General features: G+C 46.0%; 6 protein-coding genes across 8 annotated transcripts; 2 read left to right on the top strand and 4 right to left on the bottom strand.

Annotated features, from left to right (window-relative positions):
• Positions 1–4,283: 4,283 nt before the first annotated feature.
• On the bottom strand, positions 4,284–5,733 carry LOC108136173. Its single transcript, XM_017257171.1, has 4 exons — positions 5,609–5,733; positions 5,479–5,540; positions 5,289–5,406; positions 4,284–4,774 (listed from the first exon to the last, which is right to left on the bottom strand). Exons 1-4 carry the CDS (start codon positions 5,641–5,643, stop codon positions 4,687–4,689), a joined length of 303 nt encoding a protein of 100 aa, XP_017112660.1. The 5' UTR covers positions 5,644–5,733; the 3' UTR covers positions 4,284–4,686.
• A 699-nt stretch (positions 5,734–6,432) lies between these two features.
• On the bottom strand, positions 6,433–9,197 carry LOC108136343 (coatomer subunit delta). 2 transcript variants are annotated; one of them, XM_017257451.2, is made up of 8 exons: positions 8,961–9,197; positions 8,800–8,839; positions 8,511–8,734; positions 8,044–8,453; positions 7,782–7,982; positions 7,400–7,713; positions 7,214–7,325; positions 6,433–7,140 (listed from the first exon to the last, which is right to left on the bottom strand). In XM_017257451.2, the coding sequence occupies exons 1-8, from the start codon at positions 8,961–8,963 to the stop codon at positions 6,846–6,848; spliced, it is 1,599 nt and encodes a 532-aa protein (XP_017112940.1). In that variant the 5' UTR covers positions 8,964–9,197; the 3' UTR covers positions 6,433–6,845. The 2 variants fall into 2 exon arrangements, with proteins under 2 accessions (XP_017112940.1, XP_017112939.1); XM_017257450.2 differs by having other exon boundaries at positions 7,782–7,979; positions 8,961–9,147.
• Positions 9,198–9,585: 388 nt separating this feature from the next.
• On the bottom strand, positions 9,586–14,154 carry LOC108136338. 2 transcript variants are annotated; one of them, XM_017257442.2, is made up of 6 exons: positions 13,944–14,153; positions 12,437–13,877; positions 12,027–12,377; positions 10,655–11,312; positions 10,331–10,588; positions 9,586–10,269 (listed from the first exon to the last, which is right to left on the bottom strand). In XM_017257442.2, exons 1-6 carry the CDS (start codon positions 13,989–13,991, stop codon positions 9,963–9,965), a joined length of 3,063 nt encoding a protein of 1,020 aa, XP_017112931.1. In that variant the 5' UTR covers positions 13,992–14,153; the 3' UTR covers positions 9,586–9,962. The 2 variants fall into 2 exon arrangements, with proteins under 2 accessions (XP_017112931.1, XP_017112930.1); XM_017257441.2 differs by having other exon boundaries at positions 12,437–14,154.
• Positions 14,155–14,514: 360 nt separating this feature from the next.
• Positions 14,515–15,534, top strand: LOC108136333 (mediator of RNA polymerase II transcription subunit 18). Its single transcript, XM_017257437.2, has 3 exons — positions 14,515–14,715; positions 14,785–15,071; positions 15,128–15,534. Exons 1-3 carry the CDS (start codon positions 14,633–14,635, stop codon positions 15,367–15,369), a joined length of 612 nt encoding a protein of 203 aa, XP_017112926.1. The 5' UTR covers positions 14,515–14,632; the 3' UTR covers positions 15,370–15,534.
• LOC108136332 (peroxisomal targeting signal 1 receptor) lies at positions 15,390–17,357 on the bottom strand. The gene has a single exon (XM_017257436.2). The coding sequence runs from the start codon at positions 17,248–17,250 to the stop codon at positions 15,568–15,570; it is 1,683 nt and encodes a 560-aa protein (XP_017112925.1). The 5' UTR covers positions 17,251–17,357; the 3' UTR covers positions 15,390–15,567.
• A 282-nt stretch (positions 17,358–17,639) lies between these two features.
• On the top strand, positions 17,640–21,489 carry LOC108136309 (protein MMS22-like). The gene is made up of 4 exons (XM_017257404.2): positions 17,640–17,679; positions 17,782–18,212; positions 18,265–18,854; positions 18,914–21,489. The coding sequence occupies exons 2-4, from the start codon at positions 17,875–17,877 to the stop codon at positions 21,325–21,327; spliced, it is 3,342 nt and encodes a 1,113-aa protein (XP_017112893.1). The 5' UTR covers positions 17,640–17,679; positions 17,782–17,874; the 3' UTR covers positions 21,328–21,489.
• The last annotated feature ends 120 nt before the right edge of the window (positions 21,490–21,609 follow it).

Genomic DNA, 21,609 nt, shown 5'->3' with positions numbered 1-21,609 from the left:
AAAACGTAACATGTATTTTAAAATGTTTTTTAATGATAGTATAATAGGATTATCTGGCCAGATGCCGAGTAAAGCTGGCCAAAATATAAAAACAGCATCTGGCGAGCAAAACATCCATGATTCATGAGTTGGTGCAACAATCGCAATCAATTTTGAAATTAACCATATAAGGCGAAAACCCAAATCGAGTTCCACCATCCCACAATGATGATGATTCACAGGCGACAGCATTCCCAAAAGAAGTCGGCGTCACTAAGAAATGTTTATTTATTTTCTATCCGATTTGGCGTCACCTGCTGACCCGCCCTACCACTTTACCAATTGTTTACGATGCAGATATAAATAGCCATTCGTGTATGACCATCAATCTACTTCCACAGTCAATTCTGGCGATTGACGATGACTGATTAAAAAAAATATATATATATTTACATTGCAATAGAAAACATCTCAAAAAAATATTAAGTTACATTTATTACTACACTGGAATGGAGTAGTAAAAATAAATATCTAACTATTAATTTTAAAATTGTATGTTAAATTTTAAAAGGAAATATGAAATCATAGTATTATATACAATGCATATTAAATTTTAATAATTTATATTTAATATTAAAAATTTTAATTAATGTGGAAAATATAAGATTTAAAATGTATTCCTGTTTGATTTAAATGCATATTATTTGAGTTAAATTTGGTTTAAATTTAAATTGAAGATTCAGATATTAAAAACAAATACAAATCAAATATATACAAGTTGGTTGAGCTCGACATATCAGTTCGAAGTGTTCAATTACTTTTTCTACCTGGCGACAAAAATGTAAACAAAATCAATATATGTATTCAAAGTCCAAATGTCGTCATTTCGTGGCAAAATGCCTATATAGTATATAGCATAGACCGATGACGCGATAGTTGAGGGAATTTCGCGGCGGCGATTAGCCCCCCATGACATAATTACCCAAAACGGAGCAACATGAGTGGTGAGATGATAGGCGCCTCCATATGGACATATATCGAATATCGTATAGAGACTGCTAACGGGTTGCCGTTTCCGTTCGCCAGCTACGTTTGTGGGTACACTGCGAACAATACAGATGGTTTTCCATTTTACCCTTATTCATGTATCGTAATCCAAATGAACACTTTTTATGTTATCAGGATCCTTGTGTAGCAAGAAATAACCTATAAAACTTATTAAAAAGAAAAATAAGAAAACAAAATGAATAACGTCAAATCTCAAACGCGGAATATCAGATAATCAAACAGCCTGAATTACCTGTTATCCAAAATTTTTTTTAAGTTTTTAGAAATGCATATATCTAAAGCTTTGAAAATTTTCTCAGTGCCTTTGTTTTCCACCCTCCGAAGTGTAACCAATTATTTGGCTAATCGAATTGCAATCGAGCATGGAATTGATCTTTTCACAATTATAGGTATCAATTATCTGTAATGTGGACTCACTTTGTTTTGTCAAGCTTGGCTGCACATAAAATTCATATTCTGTGCTCCAATAGTTAAACAAGTGCTGGAAACTATGATTAAACTGATCCTTCAAATATACATAAGCCATTGTTTGACTAAACAACTGACTCAAACAGACAAACCAATGTTAATGGCTTGCGTTAGTAATTGCGTTAATAATTAAGGTGGTAATACGCTCGGTAATTTTAAGATGGTAAACAAATGACCAAGTTATAACTAACACAAAACAATCGGCTGTCTAAGAATTGTTGAAAAATGTATAATATATGAAAGCCGCAGATTTTTGTAACATCGAAATATGTTTTGGGGGGTACTCTGTTTATTTATCGCATTTTTTTCCTCGACCAATTTATGAACTGTCATAATTCATGGGTTTTTTTCGTGCTCTGGAAAGGGGGCATTTTTCATGTCGGGCACATATCGTAATTCTTACGACCGCCAGCTGTCCGCTTAGTGGTTTTCGATCAGGTCCGGTTTGATTTGGCCAAAAAATGTGAAAAATGCAGCGAGTCGCAGCAGATTTTGGAATTTCTTTTCGACTGCATCGTGAGTCATCTTGCCATTGGCACTTTCGCCGGGGAAAAAGTAACCAGTTTTCCTCGTTAGCGTTCCAGTTTCTTAAAAGCGAGAGTGAATACCGAAAAATGTGGGTTTTTTTTGTATGTTGTAGATCTATGTAAATTTGTATTTTCCCAAGAACATTTTATTACTAGAATTAAACTATTGCATATTCTAATTTCCCCAAAGAAATAAGTTAAATTATTTTGGATATTAACTAAAAAATACTTACATCTTTATAGTAAATTGTGAGATATGATAAAATGTACTACTTATTTTAATTAAACAACATGATACGAAAAATATAGTTGCATGGTTAAAAATAAATTAGAGCTATTATATGTAAAGGTTGCGTACTTTAAAAGTCAACTTTGTGATATGGCTGATACTACCTTTAGAAGAACAAAGAAGATACCACCTTTATTTTATCCAAAATGTAAACGTAAGTTATATAAACACCAATTCAGTATATGGTGGTTAATCACTGCGTATGAGTAATAATTAAACAATTAAATAATTAAAAAAATTTTAATTGAAATATAATGCAGTCAGGGGAAAAGGTTCTCCATGTCTAAAGGCATCGAAAATAAAAACCTAGAAAAACCATTGGTGGTCACATGGATCCCTCCAAAACTGAACGCTTAATTCAAGTTGAAGGTTTTTGCAGCGGCGGCTAAACAAACGCACCTTGGCTGCCAATTTCGGTGTTCATTTGTTTTTTGTTTTTGTTTTTGTCGTATTTTATCAACTTTGTTGTCTCTGTGTTATTTACCTTGCACAGCCGCAGCTTTTCGACACCCACACCCACAGAAAACTGAGGGAAAAAAGCTGAAAAAAGAAGCCTAGACGCCACACGTGGGTCGCCAATGCCCCGTGGTGAAAGTTCAAGGCCTTTTCAGGTTCGGGGCTCTGCAACAGGTAAACACTGGGCTCGAAAACAAAGAGTGGGTGTACCTGGCTTGTTTGGCAGATGTGCATACAATATTTCAATTTTTGTTATTGTTTTGCAACATTAAAATTCGCCCTGCAAGTTATAAAACTCCATCAGCTTGCCGCCTTCACATTTGCACAGAAAACCAGAATGATATGATGGTCCTATCGTATCACTTTACATGACAATCGTATCCAAAATATATCAAAAGATAAAGATCGGCATGTCTGCCAATTTCCGAGAGTTTTCGAAACACAAGTACCTTTTTACCATAACTGACAACAAAAATATACGGATATTGTAAGCATGTTGTATCCGTGTAAGGCACAAAACCGGCCAAGTGGGCTCCTTCTCCTGGCGGTACCAGGGAATACCATCAGATGCCTGGGAAGATTTTCAATCGATTTTAGGCGCCGTTCGTGTACGAAATTTTGTGTGTTGTCATACTACTTTCGAAACAGTCAATCCTACCTAAAGAAAAGTTATAATAATTGTGCTAATATAAAAAAGACATAAGCAAATTTTTTTGAAAAGATTAGCAAAAAATCATATAGTAATTCTACACTGATAGGAAAACGTAGTAAATCAAATTCTGTATTCTCCATTTGAATATTTAGTTTTCATCCATTGCTTTTTAAAGCTATTAAAAATATGGAAATCTTAAATTTTATTTTCATTTTTACTTTGACCATTTTCGCAATAGATTATAATATCTGATATATGTTATTGAAGTTAAAGTTAAATATTGATTTAGCAAAGTATTAAATGTTATGATTTTATATTTTTATTGAAATATGTAATTTCACATTTTAAATTCGATACCCAGATATTTATTTTTTTATATAAGTGCAAGTTTCTGAATTCCAAGTTTTAAAACTTCTATAAAGGACATATTTCTGCTGTCTTTATAGATATATTTATTATTATTTCCAATTCTACATTTTGAAAAATACCACCGTCAAATAGTAAAATTTAAAAATTGCTATGAGTAAATGATTTAATGGTTTCAGCAATAGATGCTCGACTGTATCACATAAACCATGGCTCGTGGGCTGCGGAATGCGCGGCAATTTGTCTGCTGGCACTACTGATACCGCTGCAGTGTAGCCGCTGATTTGTTGCATGCAGCATGCCATGTCCATGTCCATGTATCACTTCTTATATGACGTGGGCGGAGGCATTTCCTCGATGCGATGCGGTGCACCCAACCCATACTGCAGACCCGGAAAACGTGCAAGAAACTGCTGCACGAACCACTCTACTCCACACCAGACCAAACCGTTATGATTGAGTAATTACGGCTGAACACTTCGAGAAAATTGCCAAGTTCAAAAGCTTGCATTGCTATAATTGTAATTGGTGTATATATGCTTTGATCACTTTGTGGGGCTTAATCGTACAAAGTCTATATGTACATAGTGATAGCGCAAGGCTGGCTCAGAGATGGCGATTAGCAGCTGTGCTTAATGCGTAATGCATTACGAATAATTCTTAATGCTAGACGAGTCGTACAAAACAATGATTATGGATAATGGTTTTCGGTTAGAACGATTGACAAATGTAACAAATCAAATGAATTAAGCGAAGCTGGCGCGTCGTGAAAGATATTTGTATTTGCATCTGTATCTGACTGTGTTTTCAAATCCCGATCCTGATTATGATCCTGACTTGCGTATTTGGCCTGAGTGTTGCGCTTGAAGCCCCAGCTCCTGTTAGTTGCTGGCGGCGGTAGCCGATGCAGTCGTCTGCTGCTTGAAGAGCACACCAGTGATCTCGCCGTCCTTCTGGATCACACAGCGTCTGGAATAAAGGAAATGTATATGTCAGAAAAGTAATCACAAAAATATATATGATTAACCGTATTCTAGATGAAGCTTGAGCTTGCAAAAATTGCATTATTACGGGTACAATAAAATCCTACTTAAAAAACTGTCTTGAGTTTGTAAAAATTGCATTGTACAAAAAATATATTAATAGACGACTTTGTTTATAAGAGCATCAACGAACAGATCATGAGTACGTAAAAATTACATTAGGTCTTAAAAAAATATTTATTGTCATAAATATTTATTTAAGATATTCATAAATAAGTTGTACTTAATTCAAATAAGTTTTTGATAGAATTCAAATTTGTCACAAGATCTACTATGGAAACATGTGCTAGCAAAGGAGTTAGATACTCTGGATAAAAACCTTTATAAAATATTTTTCGATTAAAGTGATACAAAATAAATAGAATTAGAAGAGCTATTGCTAGGCAAGCATGTCCTCCAAATGGGAACACCCACTCAGACCAATGGAATTGCCAACTTACTTGTTGCCGCTGTACAGGCAAATCGTGGCCGGAACCGTGTTATTTGGCTCAAGTTTGGCCACCTGCTCGGAAATGGCCATTCCGATGCCGGACACGTTCGGATCGATGTCGCCCTTGGCTGCAAGAGTCCATCGGCATTATCGCAACTGATTAATCGGGCCAAAGCCCCCGAAATGCTCCTTATACTCACTGCCCAGACACAATCCCTGACGATTTGCCAGAAGAGCTCCCACCGTGTCCTGACGCGCGGCGCTGCAAAGAGGGGTTATTGGTTATTGGTTATTATTAGTGGGGGTTCTTTGGCCCGACGGGATCCCTACATTTCCGCCAAGACCTTCTCCAGCTGCTGCTCCATGGGCGTTGCTTGAAATTCGCGACGTAGAACAGAAACCCAAGTAAAAAAAACAAAGCTAGAACCAAAACAATGACAAGTGTGACCGTTTGTGCCCAGACCAGCAATGCCAAATACCGTACCATATACAGTAGGCCTAATTTGGATAAACCCCGGTACTGTAAAATTAAACTAAGGATATACATCTATATTGAATAGCTAATGTTATTTATCAAGATGATTTCCATGTCTCCACACTAAAATTTTTGTTCTTTATTTATTCCTTTCATATAAAAATAAACAAACAAAAATTCATCCAAAGTATAAAAATATCTTTTATTATAAAAATCTAATTTAAATAATTCAAACGTATCATTCTAATTTGTTTTTTTCATTTAAAAACCAACAACGATTTCTCCGAAATCATAAAACTAACTATTAAATAATTCAAATATAATTAAATCTTGGAAAAAGTTTATTTATTTGAATACTTAAGCTATTTAAATAATAAATAACGATTGTTATTGAGTTCTAAAATGAGGTAAGAGTTACTACACAATGAAAAAACGCGTTCTGTTATCAGAAATTGTGTATATTTTGTAAGCTAAAGATATATATATATACCTTTTTTGAATAAACAATGCTAGTTGTTTTCCAAAGTATAGAAATAAACTATTATTTTATAGATACTTTTTAAGTAATTAAGATCTTAATTAATATATTTTCTTTAATATATAATAAATACCCATTATAGGTGAATTGGAACATGGAATAAAAGTTATTAAACAAAGAAAACACACCTGTTATCAGTAATTTTATGTATATTGTGTATAGTTTATTCATAGCATTTTACATAAAAAATACTCCAAATGAAGGGGGTGCACGAAGCGCACGAAACAAAACACTTTACAATTGCCAACTACAACTAATTACCTTTCATTTATTTTATACCGTTATACGCTTGGAGTGCACAAAATCTGATTTATTAATTGGTATCAATGATTTTCCGTATGTATTTAGCTTTTTGTTTTTTGGAATTACTCGCTCTGAGAATCTGTTCGCGCGACATAAATATCCAAAGTTTGAAACACAAAAATAAAAAAATTATCTTTAACATGCTGCAGCAGTAGAATCAATCGTATCGAATCGAATCGCCTCGGGAAAAATAAAATGGACTTCTAGGTATATTTATGTACTACTTAGGTGGGCGTGGCCGGCGGCATGACCTACACGATCTCGTACTTCTCCACGAACAGAATGGATTCGCTCGAATACTTGATCGCCGCCTCGCTGTCCACCTGCACCACATCCTGGGCCACGACGCCGGCGTACGGCGTTTTCGAGACGAAGGACACCTGCAAGGGAAAGAAGTCGCCCGGAATGGATGCACTGCAGCTGAACTCCATGGAGCCGGACTTGTTGGCGGCGTCGATGATGGGGATGTGCCACTGCAGAACGTGCTTGCGTGAATCGTAGTTGTAGGTGCCATCGTACTCGGCCACCGACGGCTGCACATTCATCCTGAGGATGAGATGGAAAAAAAAGAGATAATAGCTAATCCTCTCAAGATTGGTGACAACAGAGATCTACTTACGGCAACGGTATGACAATGGCGACGTCCTGCAGCTCCAGCTGCTGGGCCTCCAGTTCGTACTCGATGTTCACATCGCAGCCACCTTCGCCATTATCCGACGGCCAGCAATTGACTGTTGAAAAAGAAATGGTAACAAACACACGTAAGTGAAAGAGAGGGAAATGGTTTGGGTGCGGGTCAACTTACTGGTCAATGGAATGGCCGACTCGTCCTGCGAGACGAAGCGCCACTTGAGCACACCCACGTCAGTGTTGAGGGGGAACGGCTTGCCTAGGTTCTTGAGCCCAATGGTGGTGCGCGACTTAAACAGCTCCTTGTCCACGTTGGGGTGCGTCTGAAGCTGCAGGCCCTGTATGTGGTTGGGGGACAGCTTCAGCAAGAGGCGGCCGTAGGCTTCGTCCGAGATGCGCAGCGTCAGCAGGCCGGAGTTTTCGAACTGCTGCACGCCGCCATCGCGTCCAAGGCGCACCACCAGCTTGTCCTCGATCTTCAAATGCACACTGGGTGGAGAGATTAAGAGAATTTTCGCATTAGACGCAGTTATATAGGAGGTAACTAAAACACCCACCTCTCCTTGTGAATATCCGCCGATATGGCCGCCTTGGCTGCTGCACTGGCGCTGGCTGCAGCACTGGAGCTTCCGGCGGGCGCTACCGGTGCTAAGTTGGCGATCTTTTCGCCTTCGCTCTTCAGCTGGTCCACAAAGCTGTCCACATCCTTGGACTTGCCGCCCAGCTTGAGGGCATTGCGCGAGGTTGGCTTGCTGCTGCTTAAAATCGTCATAATTAACCGAAAAGCGACCAGATAGAAAAAAACAATAGGTGACTTACGCAGCTGCCTTGGATTTGGTCTCTACATCGATGGAGGTGATGCCAATGGCAGCGCTGGAGCCGCTGGAACTGCTCACGCCACTGCTGCCAAAGCTGTCGGCGCTGAAGCCGCCGCTGCGTCCGCCCATGCCGCCCAGCGAGGGACCACCCCGCTTGCTGGCCTCCATGCGCTGGCGCTGCAGTTCTTTAGCCTTCTCGCGCATCTTCTGGCGCGCCTCGCGCTCCTGCGTCTGCCGCACCGCCTGGTAGACCTTCTCCTCGTGCGAGTCCATCTCCACGAAGGTCTTGATCTGGGCCAGATTGACGCTCTCTCTGTAACCAAGGGCCACGATCTCGTCGAAGGCGAAGATTAGGTTGAAGGCGTTCTCTACGATCTCTTTTTCGTCTAGGGAATGGCTGTACTCGGGAATCTGTAGTTGAAAGGGGTGATTAGCATTGAATTCTGTAAGTTTTATAGACTTCTATACCACTTTCGAGAAGAGGCGCAGCGTCTCCAGATCCTCCAGGATGTTGCTGGCCTTTGTGGTGATGAGCAGCATGTAGAGCTTCTCCATCGGCTGGTAGACGTAGCGCACGGAGTCCGTCTCCACGTAGGTGTGCTGCTTGCCAGCGGTCATGAGTTTGGGAAAGGCGGCCAGCAGTCCCTCGATGCGTGCCTTCGTCATCTCGACGAACTGACGTGACAGGATCACTGGGCGTATACGTTATTTGTTATGTGTATGTGACTTTTTATGGGGTATAGTGCTTTTTACTCACCTTTGCCATTCTTCGTGCAGACTGCCGCAGCAATAAGTACCTGCAAGTCGAATAATTAATAACAAATAATGATAATTCCGGAATACCCCGATTAGCCTCAAAATCGCCGACGTGTTTGTGTGCGTGTGTGTTTGGGTGTATGCTGGCCGGTGGACTCTTACCATTTTGCAGCTGCTTTTAACGTTTTTAGCTCCTGGGAAATACTTCGCGGATCGGATGCGGATGGCGCAGGATGGACTGCTGCTACGGATCGGATTTGCGGGGCGCTCGAAAAGTCGGTTTTCAATCAATCCGCGTAGCTGACGTGTTCGGTTCTGCGACAAAATGTTTACGCTGGCTGTGTGTGAGTGCGGGCCAGTGTGACCAGAGTCGCCACGCAAAGCACCGTAAAATCTCTGTTGATAGGTGGCGCAACGGCTTTTGAATACCCTACTACTTACTTAAATTGTGTTTTTTTTTCCCAAATCAACCTGGGTAATAACTTATACAGATTCCAAAACATTTTTTTATTTTATTTTTTCCTATTATAAACAAAAATAATCAAGACACTGTTTACTGGTTTGGCAACGACGTGGGGATAGCCTGATACTTACTAAGCTTATATTTGTTATTATTTTATTTAACCAGTCCTTTGTGGATTGTAAATATGCAATAATATTTCTTGGCTACCTTAAAATATCATGTTGGGCAGTTCATTAAAGAGATACCTAAAAAGGAGTTATAAACTTTTTTTCCCCTTTTCCCCTTAAAAACACTGCATACAGCTGAATCTAATATTTGTGTTAATTAATTTTTAAAGAAAAACCCTTCTACATTTATTGGGTGACATTTTTATAGACTGGTAGCTGCTTACATTGGTTTCTAGCACATACTATCCACAAATGAATTATACAGCACTGCCTTTTAAATGGCCGTTAAAGTTTAACGGGAACATTGTCTTGGTTAAGAAAATAATATAAAATAAAAATTATAATACATTTAACAAAATATACATGTTTATCCATAAATGGTCCTGTTTCCATTGTGTCGAATTCGATTTTTGGATTTTTGTTACTTAAAAGTATTAAAAATGATTAAAAAATAGTTCATATATATTAGGGAATATATGAATATTCCGATCTTGTGTATCGGATGAGAACATTGATAGTATCCAGCTTCTTGAGCTAGTCGTCCACATTTATCGGTGCCACTTGGGTGGCGCTCGACGCCGTTGTCTCCCTCGTCGGCTGACCCTTCAGCTTGGCGAACTCCACGCTTAGAACGCGCATAACCTCAGCGGCGGTCATGTTTTCCCGCTTGTGCTTCTTGAAGTTGTCCTTGACGAACTTGGCGAATCCCTTGGCCTCTCCTGCTGGCTTGGACACGATGTTTCCTTGCCTGTCCTTTTTGTTCAAGAACAATGTGATGGGTCCACGGCATGTACTGCAGCGTAGGTTTTCAACCTTTCGGGATCGGGAGTGAGCATGTGAACTGTAGGACAAAGAGGCAATCCCATTAGAGAAATATCCTTAATCTTTATGTGGGAACTTACTTTGTATTGCAGGTCAAGCACTTGTAGCTGTACTTAAAATCAATGCTATAGTTGTGGCAGACCTTGATTTGCGGCAGGTCGGGGAACTTGTCGTTGGCCCGCTGGGCCCACATCTTCCACACTCGTCCGTGTCCACCCTCGCCATTGAAAACCCAGGCGGCGGCATGGCACAGTTCGTGGATCAAGGTGCATCGCAGACGATCTGCCGTGGTCAGCACTTTGACACTCAATTCCACCACGCTGCTGTACTGCTTTTGTCTGCAAATAAGACAGAAAGTGGGTGGGATCATAACAGACAGTCTGGAGTTGGCTAGCCCCACTCACCTGCGTTTGTTCATGCACCGTCCTGCTGTGTTGCGAAGCCGTTTGGACCAGGTGATTGGCACATCCAGTTCATTGTTGAACACCTCCGCGTTGAACATTTTATAAAGATGCTCGGCCAGCCGCTCCTTGTTTTTGGCAAAGTTCTCCCTATAGAAGAATGCCTCGCTGTCTGCCAGTTCACGGCTCACTTGTCCTTCCAGGGATTTCAAGAAGCCGCACTTGCCCTCGGTCATCACGGCAGGCGGCAGTTCCTTCTGCTTCCTGGGCTTGCGGGCAGTAGATTTGGGTGGTTCCCTTGCTTTGGGCGGAACAAAAGCATTGGGCGTTGCGGTATTCGGGGTGAGCAACTTAAGGATCGGGCTTTCCTGTGGCGTTACCTGCACCTGCCGCCCGATGCCCAGCTTCTTCTTTACCTCCTGCACTCGCTTGTACACGGGAGTGCCAGGCAAATAGTCGTTTTCCAATTCCTCAAGCATGTCCAAGTCCAGTGCCTTGTCCACTATTACTCTAGCCTCCGAGTCGTTCTCAAAGCCAGCGTTCGGTGTGAAGAGCTGGCGGCGAGTGGTGGCCTTGGGCGCAGGCGTGACGGGCAGCTTAGGTTTAGCGCTGGCGCGACAGGAGCGTAGTATGTCGTCCAGGCGGCGATGGAACTTTGGGGCTGGAAACGTATAAAATCGGCGTCATTTGGCAGGTTCGTAATTTATTTTGGCATGTGAGTCCAAAAAAAAAAAACAGTGTAATTTTGAACCCTCGAATAACTCTTGTTTTTAACACACGTGTAAAAAACATTTATTGGGTGTGTGTCAATATATAATTTAGTTAGAAATAATTTCCTTACAATGGCCTTTTTTTTTTGTATAAGCTTAAAAAATTTAAGCACTTAAGATTAAAGGAAGGATCTCCCTTTCACTTCGTTGTCTTTTGAATGCGGCTATATACAAAGCGCTACAGAGTGTTAGGTAAACTCGTGCCACTTTTAGCTTAGTTTCGGTGTCCTACGTTTTTTTAAATTTAATAGAGGGAAGAAACGGCAAAAGTATTCTATTGGCGAGTATTATATCCTTAAAATATGTTTTATAAGATACTTCTGGGTTAGAAAGGGCATCTTACCAGAAATCATTTTAAAAAACAAATCTGAACAGTAACACACTTGTTTTTGTGTTATTAACACATTTTTTTTTTTGATACCCACACTCAGGAAATGGGTTTTACTCGTGCTTATAACTCAAGCTATTTGTGTTTCAAAAACGTTTCGATTTAAAGTACACTGCTATTTTTTGACTCACTTAGCTGTTAATTACAAATGTTTTTTACACTGTGTGTTATTTAACAAACCCTGGTAATTAGTAAATACATTATTGGTTACGCTTACTCTTCGAATCCTCGTCGGGGTTGCTGATCACCTCCACCTCGTCCTTTGTCAGATCCAGGTAGGTAATATCGCCAGCCTTCTGCTTGTCCTGCGCACCCTGCTCGTCCGAATCGCTGCTGGTATCACAGTCACTTTCGCTGAATGTGGCATCCGCATCATCGTCGTCGGAGGCATCTGTGCCGCTTTCAGAATCTATGAGCTTACGCCAGCGATCCTCGTCCACATGATTGGTCCGCGGTCGTGTCACTGGCTTTTGCGTCCGCAAACGCCCCTCCGTTTGTACAGCCCGCACTGGTGGCAGGCGGGTGGAATTCAAGGGTGTCTGATTTGTGGAGCGTAGGGCTCTCGTAACTGCGGAAAAAATTTGGTATTACTTAGGTTTTCAGTGGAATCCCGGCCGATTCGCTTACATATGCTGAAATCCCCGAGGGCACTTTCATCTGCCCTAATTGGTGGAGGAGGAGGTTTCTTCTTTTTAACGGTGGTAGCCGCTATTGCCGGAGTATTCCTGGGCCGTAAAGGAGCCGCCGCTTTTCTGCCACTACCACTGGAACGTTTTAGGGTGCGGATCACATCTGGTGTCTGCCAGGACTTGCCATACAACTGATTTAGCAGCTTCTCGGCTTGCGTGAGGAACTGCTCATCTTCGGAAGCATCATCCGTGGACAGCATGGATTTTTGGAGCACCGGCCGCTCCTGCTGCCGCTGGTGCTGCACTGCCTCAGAGCTAGGGAGTGACTTGGTGGCCCTGGGTGAAGGGCACTGCTGTTCTTCATCCGTCGTCGAACTGGACTCCATTGTGGGAATGCTGATTTTGATATTTATCTTGGCTGAAATATTTATACTGCTCACTTGGACGGATCCAAGTTCGTCTTCGCCCGATGTTGAAAAACCGGAGGAGCTGGGTTTTTGTGGCGTTGGCTCGCCCTCGCTACCGGTTTCCGGTATCTCAATGGATTCCTCCGGAACGAGCTGCTCCTCCTTCTCGTGCAGTGTCGAGTTGTGACTGCCGGAGCTATTGGAATAAAGCGTGTTGAGTTCGGTGTCGTTGTCCGCCAGCCGCTTGCTGACGTCCCCTAATTGCAGATCTTCGGATTCCAAGGTGTTTGCCTCCGTTTCGTCGTCCGCCAACCGCTTGCTGCAGTCCATTTGAGTCAATTCCGCTGAGCAAATGGTATCCAGCTGCGTCTCGTTGTCCGCCAGACGCTTGCTGCTGTCAATCGGTCGGGTAACCGGTGGCTGGCGGTAACTAGCCTCGTCGCTGGGTGACATGGATTCGGTGTCGGCCTCTGCTAGACGGGATTGCCTCTTGGTGGACGAGAGGGGAGATGGTGTAGGGGGGCCATTCCTCTCCATCTCGCGTCTCTCTATGGACACATCACGCAGGAAGGCCTCGATGCGCTGGACCTTTCCGGAGGTAAGTGTGGGCGGCGGTATGGCGTCCTGATCGGAAATGGGTGTTCGATCACTAACTGCCATGCTATCGGGGGGCAGGGGCTCCTCCTCGTCCTCGCTGGAATCGGATATGGTAATGCAGGAGGCGTCGTCCGTGGTGGAGGAAATGCAAATGGAGATCTCTTGCTGCTCCTTTGGCTGCATTGTCAAATTGCTGATGCCGGCGGAGATTTTCTCCATATCCGCAACATTGGCTACGTCCTGGCTGCAGCCATCGGCACTCAGCTGCAGGGCGTCCATGTAATCAGAACTATCGAGATCCGGTTGCGAATCCTTCGGATTTTCTCCACAGAGCGGAGCACCCACATTTACGCGCATTGTGTCAATATCTGTTTCCTGCAGACGTTTCTCCCGAGGATTCCACCGCTCTGGCTGATCCTTCGGCTTCAAGGACACCTGTTGTCGGTTTTTAAGAGAGGATAGCGTCAAATTGGCGAATTTCTGGTTGAAGGGAACTTTTACTTTGCTCGGATCGACCGCGTTGAAAAGCCTATACTTATGATCAGCCATTTTGGAGGCCTCGTTGGGGCATTAACGGTAAACTTATCTTTACGAATATGCTTTAAATCAATTCGCAATTTTGTTTGGATCTTGTGCGCGTCGATTTATTGTAATTTTTATCGTTATCGATTTTGTTTAAGGGTGGAGGTTCTAGATAAAGGCGGAAACAAGCTAATTGAATGATTTTGAATTTTATATGGAAAAAATGTATTGTTACAATAAGTTAACGTATAAACCAAAGTATAAATAATGGTACGCAAAAATGATCGATTACATCGTAATCGAATATGCCGATATGGTTTTGTCGTCGTGACTGATCAGCAACAATATCATATATATATATATATAGTGGACAAAACAAGCTTACGAACATTTTATGTGAAGATTCAGTTCAAAGTGTTCTTGGGAAACTTCGCATTTTTGTAGCACCCCCAGTTAAAAAAATTACAATATAATATTTGTCCCAAAGAGATCATGAGCAGCCATAACTGGCGATAAATTATTCAAAAGATCAGCACTTGTGCAGTGAATCAAAAATTGACCGTTACCAACACTGGAATTGATAAACATAAACAAAAGCACAATTTCAGCCGGCAATTTATAATTTAACCCCAAACTCAAACATACTCAATAACCGTCAAGTTCCCGCGATGAACAACCGCTTCCTGCCCAATCTGGAGTACCTGTTGCAGGGCTCCATCCTGGACTCTGCCGTGGAGCACTTGATGCACAGGTGGGGGCTTGTAAATTCAACTCTGAACCATGTTATTCCAAATTTCTATTTTATTGTCATCAAACACAGGCTTAAGGGACTGTGCGACAATGTGGACACATCCCCGGAGCCCTTCCACGACCTAGAGGTTTGCATGAGTCTGCGCCAGCCCAACTCCCCCCAGCCTCTGCTGCTCCGCGTGCGCCGGGCTCTTGGACGCGACGCTCCCTTCCAGATGCGCTACCTGGGCAATCCCGAGGTGGACCAGCGAAGACCCACGCTGGTGCGGAATTGCATGGACTGCGCCTGTAGCAACGGCATCCTTGAGTTTCTCACAGAAATGGGTTTCCGCCTAGAGTTCGAGTACATAGCCAAAGGTGAATGAATCGCCTCCTTATCCCAGTTACCTGGTTTTACCAACGACTCCCTTTAGGCTACATGTTTCGCAAGGGCCGCATGAAGATCACCGTCTCCAAGCTTATCAAAATCGTGCCCGGCAAACAACAGGACATGGCCAACGAGCCAATCTCTCAGAGCTACATCGTTGAACTCTCCGTGGTGGCGCCCACGGGGCAGGAAGACGTCGGCGAGGAAATGCGTGTGTTCGCCGAGCAGCTAAAGCCGCTGGTGCAGCTCGAGAAGATCGACTACAAGCGGTTGGGCGGCATGCCGTAGGGCAAGTAAAGGCGCAGCACTTTGTATTTCGTCAACAGTTATTTAATTGCTTAGTGATTAGGACAAAAAAATATACAGACATCAGGAATCGAGGAGGAATGGTTACAATATCCTTAGATACCACAGAAGTATTTAATTGCTTACAAATTAAACCATAGAAAAATATACATGACAAGTGGATTTCCAAAAACAAAAAAGTTAGTCCTTGAAGGCCTCGTTGAGGGCCGCTAGATTGCGATCGCTGACGTGGCCCTGGAGATCGCTGCGACCCATTAGCGAGATAACCATCTTGACGGTGCTCCAAATGGACTCGGACATCTGATTTTGCCCACTGCTGGTGGTCGCCATCGCCGCATTGGGCAGCTCCCGGGCAGCGTTCGTGTGCGCCTGCATGGTGAGCGCCGTCAGCAGGTGTTCCACCGCCTCCTTGTAAGCCTTGAGGTTCATGCAGCAGACGCCCACGTTGTAGCGCACCCGGATGAAGCCCGGCTGCAGCTGCAGCGCCTGCTGATAGGCCTCCACCGCCTCCACGGAGCGCGATCCGTTGGCCAGGCTGGCGCCCAAGCGGTTCCAGGTCTTGGCATTCTGCGGGTCCACCTGCAAGGCGGACTGGTAACAGTCCACTGCCTTGTCAAACTCTCCCGACAGATTGTAGAGCACGCCGAGGGCCTCCTGGACGTCGGCATCCACCTCCGCCGGATGCAGCCGCACCGCTTCCAAGTATATCTGCTGCAGATCGCGCAGCTTACTGGGGCCAATCAGCGACGAGGCCAGCGAAGTGCCCTCGATCTGCAACTCCGGATGGGCGGCCACCAAATGCTGATACTTGGGATGCACCGCCAGCCAGCTGCACAGCATGCGCACGGCGTTGTTTTGGAGGCCCTCGTTGGTGTAGCAGACGGCCAGGGCCATTAGGACCTGTTGGTTGTCCGGCTGCAGGTCGTAGGCCCGCTTCAGCGCCGCAATGGCCTGTGGATCCATTTCGTTCTCCGCCTGCGAGGTGCCCAGCAGCTGCCACACTTCTGGGCGCTCCGGCTGCTTCTTGGCCGCCACCTCAAAACAGAGGACGGCGCTGGGTATGTCGCCTTTGGCCAAATACTCCTTGCCCTTCTCGAACGCGTTCTCCAGCTCCGACATGGGGTTCTCCTCGGCGAACTCGTACTCCTTGTAGGCGTCCATGTTGTCGTTGTACTCCGACAGCCACGGGTGCTCGTTCTCGTCGGCCAGCTTTTGCCACTCGTCCTGCAGGCGCTGCCAGAACTTCTCGTTGAAGTTGGAGGCGGTCTGCTCCTTCTGCTCCGCGCTGCGCTGGTAGTCGCTGATCCAATCCGCTAGCGACTCGCCCTGCGGCGCCTGGGGCAGGTTGTCCGTGACGATTGTCTCCATGGCGGAGTCGAAGAAGGGGTCCTGCTGCTGCTGTCCGTCCATAATGGCCCCCATCAGGGGGAGCTGCCTGCGGAAGTTCTGGCTGCTAATCAGCGGCTCGTCGAAGAACTCCTGGACATGCTGCAGGTCCTGCTGCTGCGGCTGCATGTGGACCATCTTGTTGGGCAGGGCGGGCGCCAGGCAGCGTGCAAAGTCCTGGCCCCACTGCTCCGCCTGCTGCTGCATGTGCATGTGCTGCTGCTGTTGGGGATTACTCTGGATGTTGATGTCCCGCATCTCCTGGAGCAGCGTGTCCATCTGGAACGACTGCGGCGGGGCGGCCACCTGGCCCAGGAACTCGTTGATCAACTGGTCCTCGGGACGCGCTCCCCGCTCGAACTGGCGCTGTACATAGCCCTCATCCTTGTGGGCCACATCGCGGGTGAACTGGCCACCCAGCTGCATCAGCGGATTGACGCCGCCACAGTCGCCCTCGACCAGCGGGCGGAACGACATGGTGCTCGAGGTGGAGGTTGCTACGTAACTGGCGTAACCGGGCGATGATAAGATGCAAGCCACGGCAGGTCCACAACAAAGGTCCAAATGTCCACAATGATTAACTGTGTTGGTATCAGTGTTGGCAATTGAGCTATTTGGTAGCCAGGTTTTAAAGGGGTGTCGGTCGAAAATATATAATATATATTATTCTTATATATGTGACGGAATCGTAAAGGACAAGAACGCAAGCTAACACCTTAAACAAGACAATCAATTAATCTTTACATTTTGAAAAAAATATGAAATAAATAAATAAATATTTTTATCATCAAATTTTAAATATTTTAGCCAGATTTTGGAAACGTCAGTTGAAAGCACTGGTTTTTGGTTGTTGCATAGTGTTGCACAGTCTTTCAACACAAGTAAAACATAAAATAATATTAATAGGTATAACAAAATTTAAATTCAATATTATTTTCATTCATATGAATGTAACTTCACCAATTTTGTGAATAAAAATCATTTATTTAATTCAAATTCAAATGGAAGTCACTTTGCAACACTGCAAAATTCCCGCAATGCCGCGCATTTAGGAAATCCTCTGGGAGAATCGGATGATAAACTCAAATCCTCGCCTGCACCATGGACTACGACCTGTTCCAGTCGGATGACGACGAGGAGATTCTGATCGCCTTTACCCAGGCTACCCAAAAACTGCAGCAGGAATCCCTCGAAGGGCAAATGGAAGTGGACGATGCCGATGGGGACGAGGACTTGGATGAAGGACTGGACTTCCTGCCAGAGTTCTGCTGCAGCGGCCGAGACACGCTGAAGACCCAGTTGCCGGCCGAGAGTTTCCTGCGGAGTGGCTATGCCCAACTGGAGCCACCTTGTTGTCGACTGGACAACCTCTGCTTCGACTTTGCCCAGGAACAGTTGACGGTTGTCGCGGTCCGGAACTACCTATATGGCGAGGCCTGGTGAGTACTAATATCCTGCTCATCTTCAATGTGTAACCCATTCCTTCGCCAGCAAGAATGTGCAGAAGCTCTTTGCCGCCGTGGCAGGTCAGCAGCAATTGCAGGCCCCATCCACATCCATGAACTCCGGTTGGTTTCGAGTGCGTCAACAGGTCACCCACTTCTACCATCTGCTTCTCCGTCTGCGCGGAAACGACCTGCTGCCGGGTGCAGCGCAATTTATGGAGGATCTGCGTCGCTTGCTCAACAGTCAGCTAGATGCAGACGCCTGGAAGGTTTTACATTTTGCGGAGCACAGCAAGGGAAACGAGTGTCAGGCGCCGGCTTATCACCTGTACCACGGCATCCTGGAGTGGCGATTGTTGGACCTTCACATGCTATATCCCTCCTCTGGAGAGGATCAGGGCTTCCAGGGGCAGCTGGAGCGTACGCTGGACGATCTGATAGTGTGCGCCGGACACCATTACCGCGGCAAACACCGACCGGAGCTCATCCATGCTTCGCCGTTCATGTGCCGCTGCACCAAGGAGCTGTGGTTGCTGCTGAAGCATCTAATCCCCAAATGGCTGGGTGAGGGGGTCCTGGACTTTTGGACACTCTTCCACAAGGCCATGCAGAGGCATAGGACAAACTATTTCCAAGGTAAGTGGCGGATCTTGTGGTTTCGCTCCCTAAGCTTTGCTCTTTTTGTTCTCCTCCAGGTGAGAGCAATGCCGTTTCCCTGGTGTACCACGAGTTCTACGCCTGGCTGCGACTTGGTTTGGCCCGCTTGGACGAATATAACAATGAGGGCCAATACCAGCCGATGGGGCACACGCTCAACTCGCCACCTGGCAACTTTCGAACCGCCGATCTGCTGAAGCAATTCCTGGCCAGCCAGCCGGACGAGCAGCAGCGACGTGTCTACCTCTCGCTACTTTCGCCCCTGCAACTGCAACTTGGTCAGCCGGACACGGATGTACTGTGCCAGCTTTGGGAGTATTTGCATCGCTCCCTGAACTGCAACTTTAGTGCAGGATCAGAACTGGATGAGCTGCCGCTCACCTGTCCCAACGGTGCCGCCTACGTGGAGCGCTACAGCAAGCTGCTGGCCAGGTCCCAGTTGGAGGATCTGAATCTCAGCAGTTTCACCATGTACGCCTGGATGCTGGGCAGGACTTTGAAGCTGCTGCCGCGGCAGGGCCGGAGCAACCAGCGCCAGAAGCTGCTCGGTCGCATTTTCAGCAAGTTCAGTGCCGCAAAACTCTTGGCTCTCAATGAGCCCGGTATTCATCATGTTATCGAGCTGTTCCTCTGCCTTCTGCTCTCCCAGGAGGATCTCGGCGAGCTGACGCCCAAGCTGCGGGAAATGCTGCTCTGTTTGGCCCTGGACAAGCTGTCGCCGGTGCGAAGGACTCTGGTGGCCAAGGGCCACATGGCTCTGCTCCTCCTGCACGCCCAGCATCGCCTGTCCATGGAGGACTATGTGGCCAAGCTGCTCAACCAGTTGGCCACCATACGCAATGATACGGAGGTGGGCGCCATCTATGTGAGCAGCCTGCAGGCCGTCTTTGACCTGGCAGACGACTTTAATCGCGGCGAGCAGCAGTTACTGGGACCCTGGCTAACGCACTACGTGGAGAAGAGTGGTCAGGCATCGCAGGATCGCGTGTGGCAGGCCATTCACTCGCTAATCCTTCGTCTTGGCGAGCCGAGAGCAGTCACAGGCAATGCCAATGGCATCAGGGAGGCACTGCAACAGCACATTCTGCCCCTGCTGAGGATGCAGTACGTCAGTGGTCACAGTTCGTGGCTACCGAAACTTGCCGCCAGCTTTGTGGCGCTGGACAAGGATCGGGAAAAGCTTCTGCTGGGTTTCCTACAGGGACCGGAGCCCATTAACATGGCCGCGTCGGCACAGTTAATGCTCCAGGTGCTGGAAGATGACAAAGACGGCTGGCCAGCCAGCTCAACGATCCTTCAGGTATGGGTCAAGTCCCTGGTGCTCCTCAACGCGCAACATGACTCGGTGCTGGCCCTTACTCCCCATGTCACCCAGCTGGATGAGTTCCGACAGCTGGCCATTGATCCCGCCGCCCTGGAAAGTGGCCGCGAGCCACTGTGCGCCTTTTTCGGAGCTCTGGGTAGGCGTGCCCAGCAGGAGGAGGCCGCGGCCCACGTGCGCATGCAGTTGAGCCACAAACTACACGCCTATGTGAATCACTTCGAGATGTGGCTGCCTCCGGATCGCCTGCGTTCCGAATTGGGCACCCGCTTCTTCAGCTTCCTGGCCATCGTCATCTACAACTGCCCCACGCTGGCGTATGTGCGCTCAAAGCCCAGCTGCTTCTTCCACCTGGCCATGGTGCGGTTCCTGCTCACCACGCAACTGCAGGCGGGCGTGCCGCCCGAGAGTCGCCTGCCGCAGATGGTGCACAAGATCTTCCCGGTGCTGCTGCAGGGGATTGGTCGTCTGGCCTACCGCACGGACACCTACGTGGCCAGGACTCTGGAGCAACTGGTGCAGCACTGGACGCCGCACTTTAGCTTTTCGCCCAGCGCCAAGCTGGTGGCCCGCCCCTATGCCACGCTCCTCCAGGCTGATGTGGATAGCGAGCTGGCGCAGCATGTGCTTCAGCTCCTGGTGGCGCAGTTTCTGGTGGTGCAGCGTCGAAAGGCGGGCCAGCATGCGGGTCTGGTGATCACCATCGTGCAGCAGCTGATCGAGGCCACGCCCGCGGAGCAGGAACAGCAGCTGGTGACCGTGCTGCGCGGCGTCCACATCCCTCTGCTGGAGCACGTGATGTTCGTGGACGAACTGGACCTTAGTCGCGGCCAGGTGTTTGGACTCTATCGTGTGCTGGTTTCCCACGAGGCCTTCAAGCGCTCACAGGCTGTCAGGGATATGTGCTCCAATCATTTGCTATCGCTGGCCGAGAAGCACATGGCCCACTGCACCTACTTCTTCTTTCAGATGCTGATCAAGCTTGGAGAGCTGGCGCCGGATATGGTGACTCCCCTTCTACCTTTAGTGAGGGAGCAGGCCAAGCAGGTGGAGCTAAAGCGCGGCGCTGGCGAGGATGTGGGCATACGCAAGTGTCTACAGCGATTACAGAAGGTTTTAGATCTACTTTAAGGCCGAGTGTTAGGTTAAACCCGTAATCCGTATATAGTTTGTAACTCTAGGTAATAGTTATTAGCAAATATACATAAATTGTTTTTATGAAAATTTCTTAACGTTTATTTCCGTAGAGGAATTATAGTAAATTATACCTAAAATATATTTTTCTTTGCAAAATTTCCACCACTCATTGATTAAATTAAAAAACCTAGCGTTAATGTACGGCGTGCTATACTTATTAACAAATATAAATTGTGTTTATAAATATTTTGTTAACGATTTTGGCTAAATGAGCTT

The sequence above is a fragment of the Drosophila elegans genome, unplaced genomic scaffold (assembly GCF_018152505.1).
Source record: "Drosophila elegans isolate 14027-0461.03 unplaced genomic scaffold, ASM1815250v1 contig_149, whole genome shotgun sequence".
NCBI classification, from domain to species: Eukaryota; Metazoa; Arthropoda; class Insecta; order Diptera; family Drosophilidae; genus Drosophila; species Drosophila elegans.
The sequence above is the reverse complement of the archived record's forward strand: the minus strand, read 5'-3'. Positions and strand labels throughout refer to the sequence as shown.